Source organism: Xenopus laevis, chromosome 4S, assembly GCF_017654675.1.
Source record: "Xenopus laevis strain J_2021 chromosome 4S, Xenopus_laevis_v10.1, whole genome shotgun sequence".
Lineage (NCBI taxonomy): Eukaryota > Metazoa > Chordata > Amphibia > Anura > Pipidae > Xenopus > Xenopus laevis.
In genome coordinates, this window is record NC_054378.1 from 7263352 (window position 1) to 7289105 (window position 25754).

Sequence of the window (25754 nt, forward strand, 5' to 3'; positions counted from 1 at the left end):
ACGGAGCTGGTAGTGATTTGCCAAATTTTGCCTGGGGATTTTGTTTTCACCCAATTTTAAAGGAGAAGGAAAGGTTAAAAGTAAGTAAGCTTTATCAGAAAGGTCTATATAAATACACCAGTAAACCCTCAAAGTAATGCTGCTCTGAGTCCTCTGTCAAAAGAAACAGCACATTTCTTTCCTTCTATTGTGTACTCATGGGCTTCTGTATCAGACTTCCTGTTTTCAGCTTAAACCTCCAGGGCTTGGGCTTGAGCATGCTCAGACTGCTCCTCTCCCCCTCCCTGCTGTAATCTGAGCTCAGAGCTATGAGTGAGCAGGGAGAGACTCAGGCAGGAAGTGATGTCACAGCAAGATAATATGGCAGCTGCCATCCTAAACAAACAGAGACCGTGTATAGCTGATTACTCAGGTATGGAAAAGCATTCTAAAGAATAAAAATGGCATTCTAGCTTGCACTGTTGCGGCTAATCTATTGGCAACAAACTGCCTTGGTAGCTTTCCTTCTCCTTTAAATACCCTCCCTACATGCCTGCACCCAATAAATAAATGAATCAGACTTTGGTGTGGGGTAAAAGCCCCCAAAGGATTTTAATCAGAATCTTTTTACATGTTTATATTTATATATATTTACTATGTAATGACGGAGTGTAGGAAACGGGGCCATCGTGCAAGGAATATGGATTTACTCCTCTCCCAAACAGCACAAACACAACATCTTTTACACGTGAAACGGGAGAGATCATGACTCTACAGCAATAAGAATGTAAAGAGCAGCCAGAGCTGGTTTTACCACAAGGCCCCACCATGGAACTCTTTAGTATCTTATGAAGTGGCATACACAAGATGATGCGTCCTTCTGACCGCAGACGCTGTAAACTGGAAGTCAGAGCACTGCAAGCAGACCGTATACATTCGAGGGCACCCAAATTCCTGAGTGTCTTGTTGAAGAAATATCTAGAGCATTGCTCATAAAAACATAGGGGAAGTCCAAGCTAGGAATCCACAGCACCGGCAGGACATTGACTCGATCACCAAGAGGGCAGAATATTTAGAAAAAAATTAAAATGGAGGGCTTGGGGCAGAGGGAAAAGACAAGGACTTATATACACAGGAGAATAAAGGCGTTCCTTAGTATACAGAATAAATTCGGATGCCACAGCACAGGACCATACTGAATATCATCTCGATGATCTAGGGGAGACACAGAAGGGAAAAAAGGTAAACCGATTAATTCGAATGGAAGTATCAAATACAATAAATCGCCTGGAGAAAACAATGGCACTAAAGGTGGCCATAGACATAGGGATCCATTTGTTTGGCGAAGTCGCCAAGCGAGCGCATCTCTCCCCGATATGCCACACTGAAGTGGGCGATATCGGGCTGATCCAATTGTGGGCCCTAGGGTCACGGTTTCGGATCACGAGACCACTTACACGCAAAGATGTGCCAGCGATCCAACGGGATTTTTTAACCTGCCCAATCGAGATCCGCCCGACTTTAGGCCAGATATTGATCGGGAAAGCCCGTCGGATGGCCCACACACGGGCCAATAAGCTGCCAAATCAGTTTGTCGGCAGCTTTTATTGGCCCCTGTATGAGGGCCTTAAGACCAGAAGACCAACTGTGGATCAGATGCTTTAAAGGGATACTGTCATGGGGAAAAAAATATTTAAAAACACATCAGTTAATAGTGCTGCTCCCGCAGAATTCTGTACTGAAATCCGTTTTTCAAAAGAGCAAACATATTTTTTTATATTTCATTTTGAAATCTGACATGGGGTTAGACATATTGTCAGCTTCCCAGGTGTCCCTTGTCATGTGAGTTATGCTCTGATAAACTTCAGTCACTCTTTACTGCAAGTTGGAATGAAATAACCCCCAGCCAACCTGCCTATCATCAGAACAATGGGAAGGTAACGAGATAGCAACGAGATAGAGATGGGGCTAGACAGTTTCCCAACTGCCCCCAGTCATGTGACTTGTGCTCTGATAAACTTCAGTCACTCTTTACTGCAAGTTGGAGTGATATCACCCCATCCTCCCCAGCAGCCTAACAACAGAACAATGGGAAGGTAAGCAGATAGCAGCTCCCTAACACAAGATAACAGCTGCCTGGTAGATCTAAGAACGGCACTCAATAGTAAAATCCAGGTCCCCCTGCGATACATTCAGTTACATTGAGTAGGAGAAACAACAGCCCGTCGGAAAGCAGTTCCATCCTAAAGTTCTGGCTCTTTCTGAAAGCACATGACCAGGCAAAATGACCTGAGATGCACCTACACACCAATATTACAACTAAATACACTTGCTGGTTCAGGAATGAGATTTTATATTGTAGAGTGAATTATTTGCAGTGTAAACAGTGTCATTTAGAAATAAAAACGACATCATAAAAATTATTTTAAACACCACCGAACTAAACTCTTAATCACTAACCCTAAGCACATATTGGCTAGTCCTACTGGCCAGTTCCCCCAACCACCACGTGCCGTACATCAGCTTTTTCCCTGAGGGCAAGACATGACAATGGCATTTGAATACTTCCGTTATGTGAATGAAAACCTTAGCGTAGGTCTATGAATACTTGCTGGGTCATTTATGGAGTAGTGTGGACATTAAACAGAAGCAAAGGGAATGCATGCAGTGATCTTACCATGATAACGGCCACCACAATAGCAGCGATACCGACCAAATACAGCTTGGTTGAGAACAGAGCATCGATTTTCTGGTGGCAATCCTGAAATAAAATGCAAATGATTAGCGTGGATGCCTAGTCGAAGCCCCGTCCAAATCATTTCCTTCAAGACATACTAACCTCCATGGTGAATTGATCTAGTAAATTACTGGGCTTTGGACACACTTCGTTAAGGTTCAAGAGGGCGAATTTTGAAAGACTGCCATCACCACAGCACTGCAGCTGGAAGAATAAAAGAAGAGGGAAAAAACAAAAAAATAGTGTTTAGCTGGATGCAAGTAGACATGGGGAGAATACACACTACAAAAAAATGCGATGCAGGATTCAAATGGAGATACCGTAAATACTCGAGTATAAGCCATCCCGAGTATAAGCCGAGGTACCTAATTTTACCTCCAAAAACTGGGAAAGCTTATTGACTAGAGTATAAGCCTAGGGTGAGAAATGCAGCAGCATCTGGTAAGTTTCAATCAAAAAATTGAGGGTTTCTGCTCACATTGGAGGTGCCGGCATCTCGTTTTTGGATGCCGGCATCTCGTTTTTGGATGCCGGCAACCATTCTTGGAGACTATTCTTGGACGCCGGTGACCGTTTTTGCACTTGACCCGAGTATAAGCTGAGGTGGAGTTTTTCAGCATATTTTGGGGGCTGAAAAACTCGGCTTATACTCGAGTATATACGGTAAGTGGTCTTTACAAAGTTCCGTTTAGCCGATTAACCATACTGCTGACCATCTGGCCATGTATATCAGCTTGGGAGGGTTGGTTTCAACTGATCATACAGTAACAATTCCAAAATCCCATCTGCCAAGAAAACCTTTTTGGGGAGTGCACAATGAAGCGCATCTTCTCTTCATGCAGTTGCAATTGTTCTATTGGCCCTAACAAAAGGAACAATAGCATTTGGACAACCCAGTGTATGGTCAGTATCTGTGTGTGTTTGAGCAGATATACTGGAGGGGTACTTTAACACTTACTGTCTCATGGAAAGCCTTGAGCACAGGGAGAGCCTTTTGCTGCTGTTCCTTAGTGCCGGTGGTTGCATGTTGATACACCTCACTGTAGAAAAGTCCCATTTCCTTTGACACCTGACAAAATAAACAAAATATCAGTAGGCGTTGAACACATAACATATAGAGCATACAATAACGCTTACACCAGGGTTTGTGGATAATACCTTGTTTTAATGATTTTAAAGGAGAACTAAACCCTAAAAATTAATAGGGCTAAAAATGCCATGTTTTATATAGTGAACTTATTGCACGAGGCTAAAGTTTGAGCTTGTCAATAGCAGCAATGATCCAGGACTTCAAACTTGTCACAGGGGGTCACCATCTTGGAAAGTGTCTGTGACACTCACATGCTCAGTGGGCTCTGATTGGCTGTTGAGAAGCTAAGCTTAGGGCTCGTCACTAATTATCCAGCAGAAAATGAGCTTCCCTGGCTGTAATATAAGCTGATGCTACAGGTTTGCTGATTATTCAATTCTGATGCTAATTGCACTGGTTTCTGTGCTGCCATGTAGTAATTATGTGTATTAATGACTAATCAGCCTTATATTGTGACATTTCTATTCTATGTGTACTGTATATTGTGAGTGGGTCCCTAAGCTCAGTAAGTGACAGCAGCACAGAGCATGTGCAGTGAATCAGCAGAAAAGAAGATGGGGAGCTACTGGGGCATCTTTGGAGACACCAATCTTTACTGCTAAAGGGCTGTGGTTGCCTTGGGCTGGTACAGAAGCACAAAACATCATGTACAACATTTCTATCCTACTTCTTTAGTTACGCTTTAGTTCTCCTTTAACCCTACCAAAGGAAGACTTAATGACAAATAATTCAAGGATTCAGTGCCATTCTAGTCTGCAGATGGGGAGTGAGCAGGAAAGGCAGTAGAATGTCTCCAAATGTCTTGTGAAATATGGTCATTGTCTTTCCCTTCATCTTATCTGGCTGTTGCCTATATTTATGTTCATGAAAAAATCATGAGATGGACAGCAAGTCTGAAGGCAGGGCTACAATCATGGAGTCGGAAGGAAGAAACAGGAAGCAGAAGAGGGAAACAGGTGACAGATGAGAGGAAAAGGAAACAGGCGAGAGGTGCAGTATGTATTATTGTTACATAAGGAAGGGATATGGAATGTAAAAGGACTTCCTGATGTAGAGGATCAGCACCACATGTCATGGCAGCGGGGATACATCACTGTCTGTAATGATGCACCAGTTACTGGGAAGAGGTTATCACAGCCACCAGTCTTCCCCTTCTTCCCCCTGGCTCATATGTATCAGTCCAGGGGCGTAACTATAGAGGAAGCAGACCCTGCGGTTGCAGGGGGGCCCAGGAGTGTAGGGGGTCCAGTGAGACCCTAATTAATTAGCAATTTTAATATATCTTGGTAAAATAGGCCAACTTATAAATATTTTGGGGCCCTAAATTGAATTTGCTATGGGGCCCAGTAACAACTAGTTACGCCACTGTATCAGCCCATGTATAGAATTAACCTCAGCAGGGGTCATTAACCAATACAGTGCAATGTGCAAAATTTGGATGCAAACTGCCATGTTACTACATACAATGCAGAGTTTTTTTCCTAGAACTGCAGATTAAAAGCAGCCACTAAATTTCCCAATGCAGGCGCAAAGGGTTATCCACTGTGGGAAATTGAGTGCAGGTTGGGGTTGCAGCTCAAATGGTGTCACTTGCAGTATGCTGCTGTGTGCAGTGTCAATAACGGTGCCGGTTTGTGATTCACCGGGTGTATGACAGTTGCATGTGTAGGACAAACCCTGGAAGTACAGAGCAAGTTGAACTGGTGCCAAGCAGGGGCGATCCTGGCCCCTCTGCCGCCTGAAGCAGCAGCAGTTGCTGCTGCCCCCCTCCCCCGGAAATTCGCTCTTAAAGTACCAGGAGCAGCATTTTTGCCGCCCCTGGTACCTAGTGGGGCGCTGCCGCCTGAGGTAACAGCCTCAACTTGCCTCATTGGCAAAAAAAACCCTGGTGCCAAGTGCACATTGCAAAAAGAAAATGCCAAAATGCATGCAATTTTGTACTTCATGCTTGCATCTTAGCCTTAAAACTTTTTTTTTTAATACTTTCCATTATTTATATTTTTTTACAGTTTTTTCAAAATCTAAGTTTAAAGTTTAGTGTTCCTGTCTCTGGTGTTTGAGTCTGGCAGCTCAGTAATTCAGACTCTGAACTGTTACAGTTTTGCAACAATTAGTTGATACATTTCTCAGCAGCATCTCTGGAGTATGAGCAACTATTGTATCAATTCTAACGGCTGCCTGTAATGAAATCCAGTAGTGATGTGCGGGTCGGGCGGGTTTGGGTCGACCTCACACTGCTTCTCGCGGGTGGCGGGCGGCTGCGGGTTGAGCTCTTCTCCTGCTCTCTCCACTCGCCACCTTCAAACCTCGGCTTCCAACTTCCGGTTTTATAGTCTTGCATCTGCTCGCCTCGCCCCTTTTGTGACGTCATCGGCAGGGCGGGTCTATAAAAGGATGCCGGAAGCGCCGGTTCAGGTTGGAGCAGGGCGGGTTAGAGTCGGGTGCAACCCTAACCCGCACATCACTAAAACCCAGAGATTCTGCTCAACAGGTACAGAGATAAGGAATTTATCAACTAAATGTATCAATTTAGAACAGTTTACAGGGTCGGCGACCCCCCCAGATCTGCTTTAGAAGGTGAAAAATGACACTTTACACTTGAATATTAGAAAAACCATCACAGATAGAAAATAGAAAGTAATTGGAAAAATTTGTTATTCCCGGTGGTCTATCTGAAAACAACTAGGGGGCCCATTTACTTAGTTCGAGTGAAGGAATAGAGGAAAAATAGTTCGAATTTCGAATGGTCGAATATGGCTACTTTGACCTTCGACTACGACCTTCAAATCGAACGATTCGAACTAAAAATCGTTCGACTATTCGATAGTCGAAGTACTGTCTCTTTAAAAATTTCTTCGAACCCCTAGTTCGCCACCTAAAACCTACCGAGGCCAATGTTAGCCTATGGGGAAGGTCCCCATAGGCTTCCTAACAATTTCCTGATCGAAGGAATATCCTTCGATTCGAAGGATTTAATCATTCGATCGAACGATTATTCGTTCGATCGTAGGAATTGCGGAAAAAAAATCCTTTGACTTCGATATTCGAAGTTGAAGGATTTTACTTTGACGGTCGAATATCGAGGGTTAATTGACCCTCAATATTCGACCCTAGGTAAATGTGCCCCTAGGTGTTTGAAGGTGAACAACCCCTTTAAAGGGGTTGTTTAAACTTGTAAATGAACTATTAGTATGACGTAGAGAGTAATAATTGGAGACAATTTACAAATGATCTTCATTTTTTAGGATTTGTGGTTTTGGACTTATTTAGCTTTTTATTCAGCAGCTCTCCAGTTTCAATTTCAGCCATCTGGTTACTATGGTCCTAATTACCCTAGCGACCATGCCTTGATTAGAACAAGAGACTGGAATAGGGGAGGCCCGTTTAGAAAGATGAGTAATAAAAAGTAACAATACATTTGTAGCTTTAAAGAGCATTTGTCTTATACATGGGGCCAGTGACCCCTATTTGAAAGCAGGAAAGAGTCAGAAGAAGAAGAAGGCACATCATTCAAAAACTCTAAAAACGGGAAGATAAAGGCCAATTGGAAAGTTGCTTAGAATTAGCCATTCTATAACATACTAAAAGTTAATTTAAAGGTGAACCACTCCTCTAATGTATGGTGTGTATGATGCATGCAAAGCAGGATAGCATTATTATTATTGCAGAATGAACCAGCTATTATGACCAATGAAATGCATTCCCTCCACAACCCAACTTCTGTTCTACAATGCCAAGCTGCATGGCAACCATTCCTTTTAGGTAGCCTTTGACCAGACAACAACACTTTATAAATACTCACCTGATCCCTGTTCACAAAGCCCCAGATACCAGCAGCCACCTCGCAGGCAAAGAGGATCACCAGGCAAGCAAAGAACTGCAAAGATATGGAATTTGGTGGGTATAATTGACACAAACCAGCCTAAAGTCTTTACAAAGGACACAGAATTCTTTGGTTATTGTACAAGTGTCCAAGAAGCAGTTTAAAGGAAAACTATACCCCCAAAATGAACACTTAAGCAACAGATTATATCCTATTAAGTGGCATGTTAATGAATCTTACCTAACTGGAATATATATTTAAGTAAATATTGCCCTTGTTGGGAGCCACCATTTTCTGATGGTCTGTGTGCTGCCTCAGAGATCACCTGACCAGAAATACTGCAGCTCTAAAGGTGGCCATAGACAAAAAGATTCGCTCGTTTGGCAACATTGCCCAACGAGCCGATCTTTCCCCGATATACCACTAACGGGCATGGCTATATCGGGGGTAACCTGAACGTTCGGCCCTAGGGCCGAACGTTCAGATTATGATAAAAGCGCAATGGGCTCCGGCGAGATCGGTCGGGACCAAACGACCGATCTCCGCCGGACGAAAAATGTCGGGACTCTCCACACACGGTCCGAAAATCGTATGAATCCTCGATTCGTACGATAGGATCTTTGCGTCTATGGCCACCTTAACTGTAACAGGAAGAGATCACCTGACCAGAAATACTGCAGCTCTAACTGTAACAGGAAGAGATCACCTGACCAGAAATACTGCAGCTCTAACTGTAACAGGAAGAGACCACCTGACCAGAAATACTGCAGCTCTAACTGTAACAGGAAGAAGTGTTGAAGCAAAAGACAGAACTCTCTGTTTGTTAATTGGCTCATGTGACCTAACAAGTATAGTTTGTTTGATTTGTTTGTGTGCACCGTGAATCGTACGATCCCATGGGGTGGCCCTTATTTTTTTTAAAATAGCAATTTTCTATTTATGATTACCCAATGGCACATACTACTAGAAAAGTATATTATTATGAAAATGGTTTATTTACATAAAGCAGGGTTTTATATATAAGCTGTTTTATGTAATATCTTTTTATAGAGACCTAGTTTTCCTTTAAAGCTGTAGTTTAAATACAGCCACAGGCAGCCTTGAGCTACTGGAGAATGCAGAGAGCTGCTACTGCTGAATAACTTCCTTATAAGCTTATGATCTTCCATCTTTCACACAACTTTTCACACAACATGCTCCTCTTTAGAAAAGGCGACATAGCAACGATCCATCGTGCGGCATTCGATTTCTCCTCCCTGGCTAACTCCTATAAGGAAGGCAGGGAGGAGAAATCGAGCACCGCATGATGGATCGCCCGATTGCTTTCTGAAGAGGAGCGCAAGCGGAGTTTCAGGGTAGGACAAGAGTTGCCACCCGGCCGGTATTTTACCGGCCTAGCCGGTAAAACACCTGCCAAGGCCGGAGCCGGTATTACAAATTTACCGGCAATGCAGTTGCCGGTAATTTGTAATACCCTTTAAAAAAAAGCCCCTGGCCTGCCCCCAATTCGCACAGAACTTACCTTTTTTTCCAGCACTGTTGACGTCTCTGCGATATTGCTCTGCCCCTTTTGCGGCACGCCACGTAGCTCCGCCCCCTTTTTTGTCACGGACTACCCCCTTTTGGTGCCCGCCCCCCACTGGCCTGTAATATTTTTTAGTAAAGGTGGCAACCCTAGGTAGGGCTACACGGATTGCAATCCGACACGCTGCGACATAACGCATGCGACGGAAATAAGGTAAGAGATAGAAATGTCAGATGAAGTCGCATCGTTGATCCGACGCGACTGTGTTGTTAACACGAAACGCGTAAGGCTGCAATTGACATAGTAAATAATTTTACTTATATCTACTGCCTGGCTGGCAGATTGCCTTTATTATAGTGCCTGCTCTCCAAAAATAAGGTTAATAGAAAGGGCTGATAATCATCTGTGGCTTACCGTTCCCAGAAGACACTGAGATTCCTGAATGGCCCCATAACATCCCAGGAATCCCACAAACATCATGACAGCGCCAACTGCTATTAGGATATAGACACCTAGAAACAGATACCAGTTATCAGCGTTTGTGCGTAAAAGGACTGCAGGCTCTAGAAGCGGAGCTGAATCAAACTCAACTTACCAATGTAGAAGGTCCCTGGTGCTTGCTTGTCCTCAAATTGCTGAAAAAGTAGGTTGGATGTTTGGGGGTCATGTCGAAGCCACAGTGCTACCCCAAGAATCACACCACCGGCCAGCTAAAAGACAAAGAAAAAACAAATCAGTTATGGGGGGGGGGGGGTCACAGCAATATAAAAAGTTAAGTTACCCTTGCCCACCTGCAGCCCATTCTTATTCTTCTGAACGGCAAAAGCAAAAACTCATTTTGTACTAGTGTAGAGAATGTTTAAGATCATACACCAGGTATGTATTAAGAAAATGAATAAAAGCGGTTCTATTTCATATCAATAATGAGTGACGGCTATAAAGAGACTTTTAATTAACCATTACTGTATCCCATCAATCCAAAGGCTCAGGATACAATAGGCAAAACATGAATTATTTATAAGCTCGGTCATTGCATCCATTTGTATTGCACTTCTTTCTGAATGGCCACTTCATTATTTGAGCTAATGTAGATATTAAATGTAAAATGATCTATATCTTATTTACCGTAACTGTAACTGACCAAGTATGCAGTTTTAGCATTGCCGAAGGTGCCACAGGTTCAGGATGAGGCTAATTCTTAGGCACGCGTCTGCTGCATCAATAGACGCAGCCTCCACTGGGAAACCTACTGCCACTTTTGGAGGTGGCTGAAGCTTCAGGGTTTTGTTATGCCAACAGACATACTTGTGTTTAAAAAGTTTGTAAAGGCAAACAAAATTAAATCCCATTTTTTACTTTCTTTAATGAAAAAGAAACCTATCGCCAATATACTTTAATTTAAAAATCTGTACCGTTTTTATAAGAAACCTGACTGTATGCAGTGAAATTCTCCCTTCATTGGATAGGAATTGTCAGACAGTCCCTAACTGCTCTGCAGGGAAACAATCATACTTATGAACAGCAGGGGGAACCCCCGCCTTACTTCCCAGCCATGCAGAACTCAAGCAGCTTTGTTTGTTTCCCTGTAGAGCAGTCGGCGACTGTGTAGAGATTTGTATTGGATTTTATTTTTGCCTTTATATCCCCTTTACTGTTTCCAACTCCAGCTGCAGGGACAAAGATCACGGAGCCAGATTTAAACAGATAAACTGGGATTCTATTTGGAGGATTATTTTGCTGCAGCCACTGGTTCTGCAGAGTTGGAGAAAGTTTGTATTAAACAATACAAAAACTATAAAATCCACATTAGATTACATGACAACACAGGACCCAGTGCAGTCTGTATATTCTGATTATTAATCAGTCTTGCTGTATCGGCTTCTGGCAGATATTATTTGACTTGTGCGGTTTTGATCATTTATGACGATCCCTAAGCAGCCCAGACCACACTGAGCATGTGCACAGTCTTGGTCTTGCAAAGATGTTTAACAAAGTAACAAGATGGTGACCCCCTGTGGCCAACTTTGAAAGCATAAATCATTTGTTTGATTAGGCTTGTGGTGCAGTAAGTTCATGTTTATGTTTAGTATACAAAATACAGCATTTCTAGCCTTATTCTATTTTAGACTTTACTTCCCCTTTAAAGGAGAAGGAAAGCTACCAAGGCTACCAAAGCTACCAAGGCAGTAAATGCCATTTTTACTCTTTAGAATACTTTTCCATACCTGAGTAATCAGCTATACACGGTCTCTGTTTGTTTAGGATAGCAGCTGCCATATTATCTTGCTGTGACATCACTTCCTGCCTGAGTCTCTCCCTGCTCACTCATAGCTCTGAGCTCAGATTACAGCAGGGAGGGGGAGAGGAGCAAACTGAGCATGCTCAAGCCCTAGCCCTGTTGGTTTAAGCTAAAAACAGTAAGTCTGATACAGAAGCCCATGAGTACACAATAGAAGGAAAAAAATGTGGTGTTTCTTTTGACAGAGGACTCAGAGCAGCATTACTTTGAGGGGTTACTGGTGTATTTATATAGACCTTTCTGATAAAGCTTACTTAATTTTAACCTTTCCTTCTCCTTTAATACATATATGAGGCCCCATGTATCACAGCTATTTAGACACATCCCATAGGCTAAAAGTTCCAGGAACATGGGTCTATCAGATGTACAAACTCTAAAAAAAACAAAACAAAAAAAAAATACGTCTATTTCCCCCAAAATGAGTTACAAAACTACTAACGGATATGTTGAAGAGAGGTGGGTCAGCAGGACACAACTTCATTTGAAATAAACAGGAACTGGTGTCCTGTCGGTTCATAAGGTCAGTTCTGCTACAACCCTGGGAGTCGCATACTTTTCATAAGTCAGAACCTCCGCTAAGGGAAGGAAAGCTCTTCATCAGGCAGGCCAATGATAAATACCTCAACCATGCTTTGTAGACCTATATGGTATTCTATACATTGAGACAGACTAGTCCAGGGGTCCCCAACCTTTTTTACTCGTGAGCCACATTTGAACATCAAAAAAGAGTTGGAGAACAACACAAGCATGAAAAAGTCCATGGGGATGTCAAATAAGGGCTGTTATTGGCTGTTTGGTAGCCCCTATATGAACTGGCAGCCTACAGGAGGCTCTATTTGGCAAAACACCTGGTTATTATGCAACCAAAACTTGCCTCCAAGCCTGGAATTCAAAAATAAGCCCCTGCTTTAAGGCCAATGGGAGCAACATCCAAGGTGTTGGTGACCAACATGTTGCTCGCGAGCTACTGGTTGGGGACCACTGGACTAGTCGATGTAGTTAGCCTGCATCCGAATAAAATCAGGTACACAGTGCAACGACAATGGCATCTATAAACCAGAAGCGCGTTTCGCACACTCTCAGCGCGTAGGAACAGCAGGGGAAATTGGTTGAGAAAACAGGAAGAGCAGAAGTGTTGGACTGTAGGAGACAGGAGGGGAGGAGGTCTGAACCCACGACAAGGCTTGGTCATGAATCTCTAACATCTCCAAGGACTTGTTCCTAGACAATAGATGGGCGTCCTGGGAAAATACTCAAGGCTTACAATTCAATGGAAGCGGAAGTTTGTCAAAGAGATAGTGAAATACAATATACTGCGTTGTGTAGAGTATTATTTTTAGGGCAAAAAGTCATACATTTTGGTCTAGTGACTTTTTTCGAAAAGTTGTAGTTTTGTGCCTGTGTGGGGGAGTGGATTTCCTGGTACTCACATGACTTCCTTCCTGGCCGTTATAATTTTAGTATTATGCTTTAAAGGGAAATGAAAACCCAAGTTGAGATCTCTCATGAATGATGCAGAGAGCTCCCATAATGATTCCCAGTTATGCATAACAGATTATTTGAATTGATCTCCCAAACCCAATTAGTGAAGAGGGTAGTGCAGTTCTGGGGGAGGGGGTCCCAAATATGGAAAATTTGACCCCAAAGTTATGCCACTGGTAAAATCCTGACTCGAGTCCTGAGTGATTGCCAGTTTGCAATCTGACATTATGGTATGAAATTGCTAGTTTTCCTTCAAAAATGGTGTTCCGCACTGCCCAGATCAGACTTACAGTCATATGTAAAAGTTTGTACGTCGCCAGCGAAACTTCGCCAGGCGTAAGGGTGCGAAGCAACACTAGCGAAACAAGCCAGCGTTCGTTAGTGAATTTGTGCAGTAACGAAAATAACAAACGCTAGCGAAGTAACGCTAGCGAAGTAACGCTAGCGAAGTAACGCTAGCGTTCGGCGCTTAGTGAATTTGCCCCATAGCCTTACACTACAGTAAGAGGCGTATCCTCTTTTTTTTCTGCCTAAACCATCTAACGTCCACCCCAACCACAGAGCAAAAACAGGATAAGCGGGAAGAGTCATCCTTTATTTTGGGGGAATTCACAACACGAGGCATATATTAAAGGGAAGTAAATCTCTTTCCAAGAAAAGTGTTATTGCCTTGTTTTAAAAGCATACCGTTTTAAAAATACTTTAATGACTGAAAGCTATGTTTAATATAAGTAAACAGTGTTTTCAAAATCACTAACAAAATAATAGCTAGCTATGAAGACATTTATGCCCAGTCCCCTTTCTGTCCCATTAAAGGGATACTATCAGTTAATAGTGCTGCTCCAGCAGACTTCTGCGCTAAAATCCCTTTTTCAAAAGAGTAAACAGATTTTTTTTATATTTAATTTTGAAATCTGACATGGGGCTAGACATTTTGTCAGCTTCCCAGGTGTCCCTAGTCATGTGACTTATGCTCTGATAAACTTCAGTTACTCTTTACTGCTGTACTTCAAGTTGGAATGAAATAACCCCCAGCCAAGCCGCCTATCATCAGAACAATGGGAAGATAACGAGATAGCAGTTCCCCAACACAAGATAACAGCTCCCTGGTAGATCTAAGAACAGCACTCAATAGTAAAATCCAGGTCCCACTGAGACACATTCAGTTACATTGAGTAGGAGAAACAACAGCCTGCCAAAAAGCAGTTCCATCCTAAAGTGCTGGCTCTTTCTGAAAGCACATGGCCAGGAAAAATGACCTGAGATGCACCTACACACCAATATTACAAATATTGGGTTAGGAATTAAATTTTATATGGTAGAGTGAATTACATGCAGTGTAAACAGAGCAATTTAGAAATAAAAACTACATCATAAAAATCATGACAGAATCCCTTTAAAGCTTTCTTGTCCCATTGTCAGTCCTTTATCGGGACATCCTGTTACTGCTAGTGTAGGGGTTAGTGATGAGGGTTCGGGCCGACTTTGCACTCCTCTTCGCGGGTGCCAGCTTCCGGCTTTATAGCCGTGCGCCTGCTCACCCCGCCCCTTTTGTGACATCATCGGTGGGGCGGGTCTATAGAAGGAACCTGGAAGTCGGATGCGGGTGGGCGCGGGCTGGTTAGGGTTGGGAAAAACCCACCCGCACATCACTAGTAAGCATTGGTTATTGGCCCAAATATACACACTTTAGAATTTTTAGGCCAAAATCTCCCCCATGGGCACAGTGAAAGGAAAATTTCAGAGCGATAGGGGCAACAATGAGGTTTTCTCCATCACATGTGCCATTAGCCTATGAGAGTCTGGGCAATTTTAGGCGGATTACCTCCAGCAAAAATACTTGTTGGCCAGGCAACCGTTAACTGGAAAATCTGACTGCTGGGTTTCCAAGTACCTTAACTTGTGAATGTAACCATGAACATAACCATGATGATCCAGGCAATTGCGACTGAAATGATCCTCCTCCCAGCGCAACAGTGACCGTCTGCAGGGAAGGGCGTGTCCATGATTCTGATATTAGGCTCTGTTTATATATAGTGTAACCGGATCCATTTGTGTATTACTCCAGGCTAGTGTCACCCTAGAAGACTGGTTGGTTTTTGTAGTAAAACTAGCGATGGGAAAATCTGATCAGTTTTGCTTCGTCAAAAATTTGCACTGAAGTCTATAGGCGTAAATTTTCTGTCACGTGATTGGGTGCGTCAATTTTTTTTGCTCAACAATTTTTTTTTTCACCGATTACAGTTTATGGGCATCATTTTAGCGGTCAAACTCATCACTAGTGAATACGTTTCTCCACCAAGGAAGCAGCAACCAAACGTGTCAAATTTGTCCCCAATCGCTTGCTGTTGTAGATACAAATAAATACACGCAGGCCCTGATGGCCCCTCCTTCCTCCCAATCTGGCGCTAAGCATAGGAAGGGGATCAGGGCCCTTTTAACCTGAAATGTAGACTAAGGGCAGAGACACACGTTCTGATTCGGGGGGATTTAGTCGCCTCTTCTTCGGGGCGGCTAATCTCCCAGAACTGCCTCCCGCTGGCTAGAATGTAAATCGCCGGCGGGATAGCACTCAGAGTGCTTGGTTTTCCAAAGTCGTCCGAAGTATCTTCATGAAGTAACTTCGGAAAACGAAGCACACAGATTGCCATCCCGCCGGCGATTTACATTCTAGCCTTCGGGAAGCCCGTTCAGGAAGATTAGTCGCCCAGAAAAGGAGATTTGTTGGCTGGCGACTAATCTCCCCGAATCTGACCTTGTGTCTCTGCGCTAAAGCAAAGCTGCCACCGATAAAAACCCTGCATTTTATTGTGTTTATTGACCAGCATACGGAGTCTGACCGAGTCTTAGGCGTATATGATAAACGGTTGAACTTATTAATGGGCCAGCCAGCTGATCAGGAAGCTAACGAACAAATGGTTTTGGTCCTGTGCTTGGCTACCAGTGTGTGTTGGGTAAAATGAAAATAATTTTTTTCTACTCAGCTTAGTTTCTGAATAACTGCACACGGGACATTTCTTGGTGTTATTTACCCTTTAAAAATAATATAAAGTATGAAGGCATAGGTTTAGGCATTGCTTCACTTGTAGTGAGCTCCCACAACTCTTTCCCTTCCTCAAGCGCCTTTATATTACCCCCTTTTAAAACCTTGTCGTTTTCACTTATATTTTCTGCACTTCCCTTCTATGGGGCATCTGGGAATTGATATGCGTAACAGTGCACAGCGGAAGGTTCTGTTTACCAAACAGCTACGCCAGCAAAGGGTTAAATGTATTTCCAGGCATAGACAGAGTCACAAAACTTCCCCAGTGTCTATAAAAAGCCAGAGTAGGGGCAGAAAGAATTTATTTGGCAAGAGACCCTCACAGGTGGTAACGGTGCAGCCCTAGACGGACACCGGAGAAGAGAAAAAAAAAAAAAAGTACAAATAAAAATAAAAAAAGGGCGTGAGGAAGGAAACTAAAGTAGCAGAACAGTAACATTTCCTTAGTCACTTTGTTTAAAGGGCAACTACACCTTCATTTTAGCTGCGCTACTAACAAAGATAGAGTTGAATACAGTCCTTGGCTGACCATTAGTGATGGGTGAATAAATTTGCCAGGAACTAATTCGAGGTAAATTTCCACGTTTCAACCACAATCGAATTAATTTGCAAAACCGCAGCAACAATTTGCTGGCAAAAAAAATCCACCGCGTCAACAAAATTGACGCGCGCATCAAAACTGTCGAGCATCAAAATTATTCGGACGCCCATTGACTTTAATGCATTTGGACCAAATGGTCGTTCGTATAAAAATTGACGCAAGTCTAAATTATTTTGACGCCCATTGACTTCAATGCGTTTTGCGGATTTTTCACCTTTCGGGGTAACAGATTCGCCCATCACTACTGACCTTACTTCCAATGTGTAAACAAGCTGGATAATGAAAAGGCCATTGGCCAAAGGCCTCCCATGGTGGTCAAGAAAGATCAGTAGCCAATATCTGCCCGTGTATGGCACATTGCTGTTCACCAATAATTGACTTTTAGGATCAGGCCTCGGGGTACAATTTGGCCCCACACATCGTCGCACCTTACAGTCCTAATTGCTAAGCAGAAGCAACCAACTCTAGGCACTTTGAGCCTGTGATTAAGTGCCTCTTAGGCACGAAACGCGTAAGGCTCTTTGCTGTGATGTTTTTTGCCTAAATAAATACTTTTTTACTGCATCAACTTGTGGAATGTGGTCCAGACTGTGCCAGCCTTTTTCTATTTTGCAATTATTTGCCTCCCTGAGCTGAAGGTTTGGGGCTTGAGGACCTGGACCCCCCATTGATTTGGGTAAGTCTACCCCAACTCACACTGTAAAGGTGGCCATACACGGGCCGATAAAAGCTGCCGACAGACTGTGTCGGCAGCTTATTGGCCCGTGTATGGGGGCCCCCGACGGGCTTCCCCGATCGAGATCTGGCCGAAAGTCGGCCAGATCTCGATCGGATGGGACAGAAAATCCCGTCGGATCTCGGCCGCATCTGTTCGTTGATGCGGTCCCGCGATCCGACCGTCCGTTTACCGAATGCTAGGATCCGATCGTTGGGCCCTAGGGCCCACGATCGGATCTGCCCGATATTGCCCACCTCAAGGTGGGCATATCGGAGGGAGATCCGCTCGTTTGGCGACATCGCCAAACGAGCGGATCTATCCATGTATGGCCACCTTTAGACACTGAATGCCTTTTTTGTAAATAGTTTTTTGCAACTCCAGGCACTGTTCCGCTCAGTCTTTTCTTTCTGTTCTGCTATGGTTGCAGCACAAATTAGTCTGTAAAGAGGCCCAAAATGAAACAATGGCTGGTAATAAAATCTCAGAAACGGGAACTTCCCTTATGTTTTTTTATCATCTGAACCAAAATATGAGCGTAGGTATTCCCCTGTTCCAAGCATCATTCAGCAGGACAAACTCCAACATTCATTTCTCAAGTACCCAACCACTAACGTTAAATAGAAAATACATCCATATAGTGAAAGTGTGGCTCTAGTCAGTGTGTGTCAGCCAGTGCCATAACATCAGGAGGCTTCGACCGATGAGAATTTCAGCCCACGCAACACCCACAGCCTCCTGAGGGACAACATCACACACTAAGTTTTTTTTAAGCAAATTTTTGCTGAAGTACCACCCAAAGTATGGGTACCTTGTGACCCCTGTAGTGCTTGCAAAACAATGTGCAATTGGGATAAAGGCCATGACACACAAAGCAAATTCAAGAATTTAGCTCCACAGGCAAATCAGCAAAGCACTTAAAGGGGAAGGAAACCTAGTCGGCGCAAAAACCCTCCCCCCTCCCGTGTGTTGCCCACCCTCCCTCCTCCCCCCTGGCCTACCCGTCCCGCTGGGCAAATGCCCCTAACTTGTTACTTACCCTTCTGCGCAGGTCCAGTCCACGGAGTTCACAGGCGCCATCTTCTTCCACGCGATCTTCTTCCTGCTGTGAACAGCGTTTTGGCACATGCATACCTCCCAACATTTTGGAAGTAAAAAGAGGGACAAAAAATTTTTTTCCGCACGTAGCGCAGCTATTTTTTGACCACACCCCTTTCTGTGGCCACACCCCCTAATTACCATGTTTGTTTTACAAAATTTGGCAGGATAAGAAAATTTGAAAATATTTCTCCTTATCTAAACTGTGTTTTTGTGTCTCAAAATTGTTACAAAGTATCTTATTTGCACCTGTTAGCTGTTCTGGGCTCTCTGCTAAAAGCCAATTAAGTGAGAAACTTTGTTTCTTTTTCTGGCTGTTCAGTGCAGAGAAAAGAGGGACTTTCCAGTACAAATGAGGGACTGCGGGTTGAGCTGTCAAAAGAGGGACTGTCCCTCCGAAAAAGGGACAGTTGGTAGGTATGCACATGCGCCAAAAGTCACGAAGTTTTCCGATTTCACTTTGTGACTTTTGGCGCATGCGCAGTAGATCGTACCGGCGAAATGCTCCTACTGCGTATGCGCCGGTCAAAGCAGGAAGAAGATCGCTTGAAAGAAGATGGCGTCGGTGAACTCCGTAGACTGGACCTGCGCAGAAGGGTAAGTAACAAGTTAGGGGCATTTGCCCAGCGGGACAGGTAGGCCGGGGGGGAGGACGGAGGGTGGGCAACAAACGGGAGGGGGGGAGGGTTTTTGCGCCGACTAGGTTTCCTTCTCCTTTAAAAATTGACTCTCTATAGCAGGGGTAGGGAACCTGCGGCTCCAGAGCCTCTTGCGGCTTTTCATCCTGCGGCTCAGTCTTGCGGCTTTGCCTGTCAGGTCGTATTTACAGCCCTCGCACCTGCTGGCGGCTTCTTGAGTGTGCGACCGCGGTAATCACACTCAAGAAGCCGCCAGCAGGAGCGAGGGCTGTATAGACGTCCCAGGAGTGATAGGCAAGACCGAGCCACAGCAAGATGATTTATCATGGTCCTTACCGCGGTCACACACTCAAGACAAGAGAGAGACGATCAGCATGGAGCTCCAGAAACAGAAGTCACATTAAACAGATGAGAACACTAGCATTTAATAGGGCTATTCAGTGTTTAATTTATAGCCCTGCATATACACAATGCACTTCTGTTTGTTGTATTCTGTTGTTGTAACAGTTAAAATTAAAAAAAGGTTAAAAAAGTTTATAAGCTGTGTTGTGTTTTGCGGCGCCAGACTATTTTTCTTTAGTGGGAGAGGGGCAAAATTGCTCTTTTGATAGTAAAGGTTGCTGACCCCTGCTCTATAGACTTCCATGATAATTGCTTGACTTGCAGGTACAAATATTTCTTGAAGGATGTGGTTCACCTTTTAAATGAGAACTAAAGTAGACTGTAAATGTTGTTCATTCTAATTTGTGCTTCTGTACCAGCCCAAGGCAACCACGGCCCTTTAGCAGTAAAGATCTGTGTCTCCAAAGATGCCCCAGTAGCTCCCCATCTTCTTTTCTGCTGATTCACTGCACATGCTCTGTGCTGCTGTCACTTACTGAGCTTAGGGAGCCACTCACAATATACAGTACACATAGAATAGAAATGTCACAATATAAGGCTGATTAGTAATTAATACAGATAATTACAACATGGCAGCACAGAAACCAGTGCAATTAGCATCAGAATTTAATAATCAGCAAACCTGTAGCATCAGCTTATATTACAGCCAGGGAAGCTCATTTTCTGCTGGATAATTAGTGACGAGCCCTAAGCTTAGCTTCTCAACAGCCAATCAGAGCCCACTGAGCATGTGAGTGTCACAGACACTTTCCAAGATGGTGACCCCCTGTGACAAGTTTGAAGTCCTGGATCATTGCTGCTATTGACAAGCTGAATCTTTAGGCTGGTGCAATAGGTTCAGTATATAAAATATGGCATTTTAACCATATTCATTTTTAGGGTTTCATTCTCCTTTAAGTATATTAAAGAATTCTAAGCAATTATTTTATTTGGTCATTATTTATTTTTTTATAGTTTTTGGATTATTTGCCGTCTTCTTCTGACTCCAGCTTTCACTGACCCCATATAAAAACAAATGCTCTGTAAGACTACAAATGTATGGCAGCTTTTTACTACTCTTTATTCTATTCATATTCCAGTCTCTTATTCAAATCAGTGCTACGTAATATGGACCCTAGCAACTAGATTGCTGAAACTAGAGAGCTGCTGAATAAAAAGCTAAATAACTCAAAAACCACAATTAATAAAGAAAGAAAACCATTTACAAATTGTCTTATAATTTCACTCTCTATATCATACTAAAAGTTAAATCAAAGGTAACCCCTTTAAGTCTAAAGAAATGTAAACTATTCCATATTGCCTCTCCCCCCAAAAACTGTTATATACTCTGATCTGCTAACTGGGGTGACGTTACTTACATGCTGGTTAGTGATGTGCGGGCCGGCCTGATACTCGCGGGTCGGCCTGATACTCGCGGGTCGGCCAGATACTCGCGGGTCGGCCAGATACTCGCGGGTCGGCCAGATACTCGCGGGTCGGCCAGATACTCGCGGGTCGGCCAGATACTCGCGGGTCGGCCAGATACTCGCGGGTCGGCCAGATACTCGCGGGTCGGCCAGATACTCGCGGGTCGGCCAGATACTCGCGGGTCGGCCAGATACTCGCGGGTCGGCCAGATACTCGCGGGTCGGCCAGATACTCGCGGGTCGGCCAGATACTCGCGGGTCGGCCAGATACTCGCGGGTCGGCCAGATACTCGCGGGTCGGCCAGATACTCGCGGGTCGGGAGTGTTCGAGCTGAACCTCGCACCCTAATTTCCGGGTCGTGGGTGGCTCCCGGTTGAGCTCTGACTGCTCCAGAGTTGCCAGGTTTCCAGCCAAATTGGGCTACTAATTTAAAGCCCAGGCGGGTTTTGAAAGTAGAAACTCAAGGTACGGATTTGGGCTACTTTTTGGGCCTTTGGCTGGTTTGTACTTTTGTTGCCCTAATGTGCCAAGCCTGTCTCCCAATGCATGTTGGGTAATGTAGTTTTTGTTTAACAATTTGCCGACATTCTTTAATGTAAGACTACAATACCCAGCATGCAACGGGACTGACTTGTGTAGAAGTCGGGAGTTACCAGATTTTGGGCTCTGTACCCCAGTCTTCCGTCCCTCTTAAGCATTCTCACATTTTCTGGTGACTTTTCTCAATTTCAGACAATTTTGGGGTAAAAATCTGCTGGCCACCAAAATGTCAAGAGGTTGAGCTGTTTTACCAATATTTATTTTAAATTGTATATGTATTAGGACCTTATGGGGCCCCTATACCTCCTGGGCCCCCCTCTGTAGTTACGCCCCTGGTGACGGGTGAATCTGTCCCCATGGAAAATTTGCAAATCAGTGAAAATTTGAAAAAGGCTTATTTTCACATAAATTATTACTTTTTTTTTTTTTAGACTTTTTTTTCACTGCACATATTGTGCAGTTTTTGGGCTACTTTTGAAGTGCCTCTAGGCCAGTGTTGGGCTAGTTTTGAAAATTAGAAGTGACAACCGTGGACTGCTCTCCCCGCCCGCGATCTTACAAATGCCGGATTCCGGGTTGAACTTTTATAGACGCGCGCCTCTCACCCCGCCCCTTTTGGGACATCATCAGCGCAGGTCTATAAAAGGAACCCGGAAGTCGGGATCGGGTGGGCGGGTGTGGGTCGGGACCAGCACAGCACTAATGCTGGTGTTTTTCTGTATCACCCAACTGTGAATAAAAATTACCACCTGGGTGGAAAATAGTTATTTTCAGCGTGATGAGAACCATACCCACACACACACACAGAGGGGAGTTTTGGCTTTGGTATTCTGATTTACACGTGCAGAAAGTGGTTTAACACCATTCCCACTGGTGACAGTAAATGACAACAACCATTTATAAAAAGCCTTTCCTTAGGCCTCAGGCCCATGGCCCATCATCTGAAAGAAACAGAGATGCTTTCTGCTGCCTCATAGCAAACAATAAGAGTCTTATTATGCATTGGACTAATTAGAGCTAAATGGTGGGTATTGATTAGGATTCCCGCCTTTTCTGGAAAAAAATACCACACTGTATCTGTTATCTTTCTTCCTTACTATTGTCAGGTAAAATACCGCTCAGGCTTAACACTAAACCGAAGCAGACATGGCCCAAGAAAGATACATGTCCGACCCAAATATCTGCATATTGGTTCTTGAGTTAGGCATTGTGACAAAATGTTGCATTCAAAAATGTTCTCTTTAGCATTACTTTTCCTTTAAAACGGTGGGCTAAGGGAAAGGTGGAGACATGCCAAATTGTAAATATTTCATACGCTGAATATTTTGCTGCTTTTATCAAGAGCTGGTTTATTTTCCACAATAGAAAAGGAAAAAAATACATTATTCCATTAGGTTTCACTGGAAACTTTGCCTCAGTGGATGTAACTCCCACAGGTAATACCCACATTGTCTACTCCTACTACTGCAGCAACAGCCAGATTCTACACACACACTCTACACCCTACTATACCTGCTATCCCACAGTCACACTCCCTTCCCAGAGACTATTATCCACTGTTACTATAGGCACCATCTCTCCCTACTATACCTGCTATCCCACAGTCACACTCCCTTCCCAGAGACTATTATCCACTGTTACTATAGGCACCATCTCTCCCTACTATACCTGCTATCCCACAGTCACACTCCCTTCCCAGAGACTATTATCCCACTGTTACTATAGACACCATCTCTCCCTACTATACCTGCTATCCTACAGTCACACTCCCTTCCCAGAGACTATTATCCACTGTTACTATAGGCACCATCTCTCCCTACTATACCTGCTATCCCACAGTCACACTCCCTTCCCAGAGACTATTATCCACTGTTACTATAGGCACCATCTCTCCCTACTATACCTGCTATCCCACAGTCACACTCCCTTCCCAGAGACTATTATCCACTGTTACTATAGGCACCATCTCTCCCTACTTATACCTGCTATCCACAGTCACACTCCCTTCCCAGAGACTATTATCCACTGTTACTATAGGCACCATCTCTCCCTACTATACCTGCTATCCCACAGTCACACTCCCTTCCCAGAGACTATTATCCACTGTTACTATAGGCACCATCTCTCCCTACTATACCTGCTATCCCACAGTCACACTCCCTTCCCAGAGACTATTATCCACTGTTACTATAGGCACCATCTCTCCCTACTATACCTGCTATCCCACAGTCACACTCCCTTCCCAGAGTCTATTATCCACTGTTACTATAGACACCATCTCTCCCTACTATACCTGCTATCCCACAGTCACACTCCCTTCCCAGAGACTATTATCCACTGTTACTATAGGCACCATCTCTCCCTACTATACCTGCTATCCCACAGTCACACTCCCTTCCCAGAGACTATTATCCCACTGTTACTATAGGCACCATCTCTTCCTACTATACCTACTATGAGCCACAATCCCGTCTTCCTTGCACATTATTTTGTTTCCTTGTACTAATTCTAAATATTGTTCTGTGGGGACCCCAACAAGAGCTGAGCCGTAGGCTTCCACCCATGTGTAGATACTAAAGGACAACTTGGATCCAGGTACCATTTCCTGAACACTGCCTGCCTTCATGCTTTTATGAACTATTAATTCAAAACAGATGGAGGGCAGCCAGCACGACATAGCAATGTTGTAACAGATAGCCGACAACTCTTGTACACACAAACACATATGGCCAATAAACAATGTAAGGAATGTGTAACCCAATGGAAAACGCTTTATAAGCACATTGGACCTACCATAGTGGTAAGTTTTATACAACCAATGGCCACCATTCTAATGCCCAATTCTGAAAAGGGCAAACATGGAAGCGCCAATTTTAATCCTTCCTGACTTAATAATACATTCTTAAAGCCGTCTACTCCATCTTCCAGCACAAACACTTCTGGGGGAATTCCCCTATAAGATCTCACAATATATATCAAAACTAGGGATGCTCCAAATCCACTATTTTGGATTCGGCCGAACCCCGGATCCTTTGTGAAAGATTTGGCTGAATACTGAACCAAATCCTAATTTGCATATGCATTCATTTTTTTTTTTTACAAAAAGTCACGTGATTTCCCTCCCCACCTTTAATTTGCATATGCATAATTAGGATTTGGTTCAGCCGACCATAAGCATTCGGCCGAATCCTGCAGAAAAAGGCGTATCCTGTCCGAATCCTGGATTCAGTGCATCCCTAACCAAAATAGCCAATAAGCACATAGTATAATATAAAGTCTACATGGATCTTCAGAGGTTGGGAGAAAGAGGGAAAGCCGAAGGTGGAGGTTATTATCTACGTACTGTAAATATATCAGAGTATAAACTGTGCTCTTTGAAGCGGGTGGGAGCACTTTGTCGGAGGGGAGGGTGACACAGGCACAAACACACCACTGTACGTATTGACATTAACATGTATAGTGTAAACATGCCACAACTGTTGTACAGTCACACATCCTTCTCCATATAGAGTGTAAGCTCTGCTGAACAGGACCATCTTTGCCTCCTAGAACAGCCTGTTTTTGTATGAAATCAATACCCTATTGTACAGCCCTTGCCATCTGTGCTGACTGTATGTTTCACATATAAGCCTCCCAATTTTGTTTAACCTGCACCCCCTGCATCAGTATATATATATTATAAAAAACACGCAAAGGGGCAGCAGTGACGGCAGCTTCTCCCAACCAGTTGCACCCCGCCTGTTGCTCGATTCCTGTAATTCTCCCACAGTCTATTATCTCAACACATACATCAGGGATGGCCAATCAGCAGTCTCCTGCCTGTTTATTGAACACAAGTCCCAGCATGCCATGTTATGCACAAATCACAGGATCATTTATTAATGCTGGGCACTGTGTATCTGTGGCAGAATCTAGGGCAGGGTTCTACTGATACAAGGAGGGGATTAACTCTCTCCAGCCCCCACTAATTCCCCCTGCACCACGTGGTGTTGGAGACCCTGCAAAGAGACTGTTGTTCGTTATTGGCTAGGACAGGGGATAGAGTCCCAGTAACATACAAGGGACACAGAGGGGCGCTTACCGTGACCTCAATCAGCTCATTATCTGGAATACATGGAACAGAGGGTTCATCCATTCCCCGGCACCCCCCGATCAAGATCCCGCCCCCCATGCACCACAATCTATATAGAATAGATGCCAGTGCCGCGCCACCCCGACTGTACCATAAAATAACCCGTCGGAAGGAGTCGCACTTACCCAGAAGATGAAGTTGAAGACAAAGAGCAGATATTTAATGCATTTGGTACATCCTTCTACCCCCATGGCGGCTGCGATGAGCTTTCCCTTGTCCCTTATTAGCTGCACAGCGGATCAG

General features: G+C 43.9%; 1 protein-coding gene across 1 annotated transcript; it reads right to left on the minus strand.

Annotated features, from left to right (window-relative positions):
• Positions 1 to 567: 567 nt before the first annotated feature.
• cd81.S (CD81 protein S homeolog) lies at positions 568 to 25754 on the minus strand. The gene is given in 8 exon segments (NM_001093546.1): positions 568 to 1194; positions 2657 to 2740; positions 2819 to 2920; positions 3675 to 3785; positions 7609 to 7683; positions 9569 to 9666; positions 9750 to 9864; positions 25637 to 25754. Coding segments are annotated over 8 exon segments (714 nt in total). The 5' UTR covers positions 25703 to 25754; the 3' UTR covers positions 568 to 1131.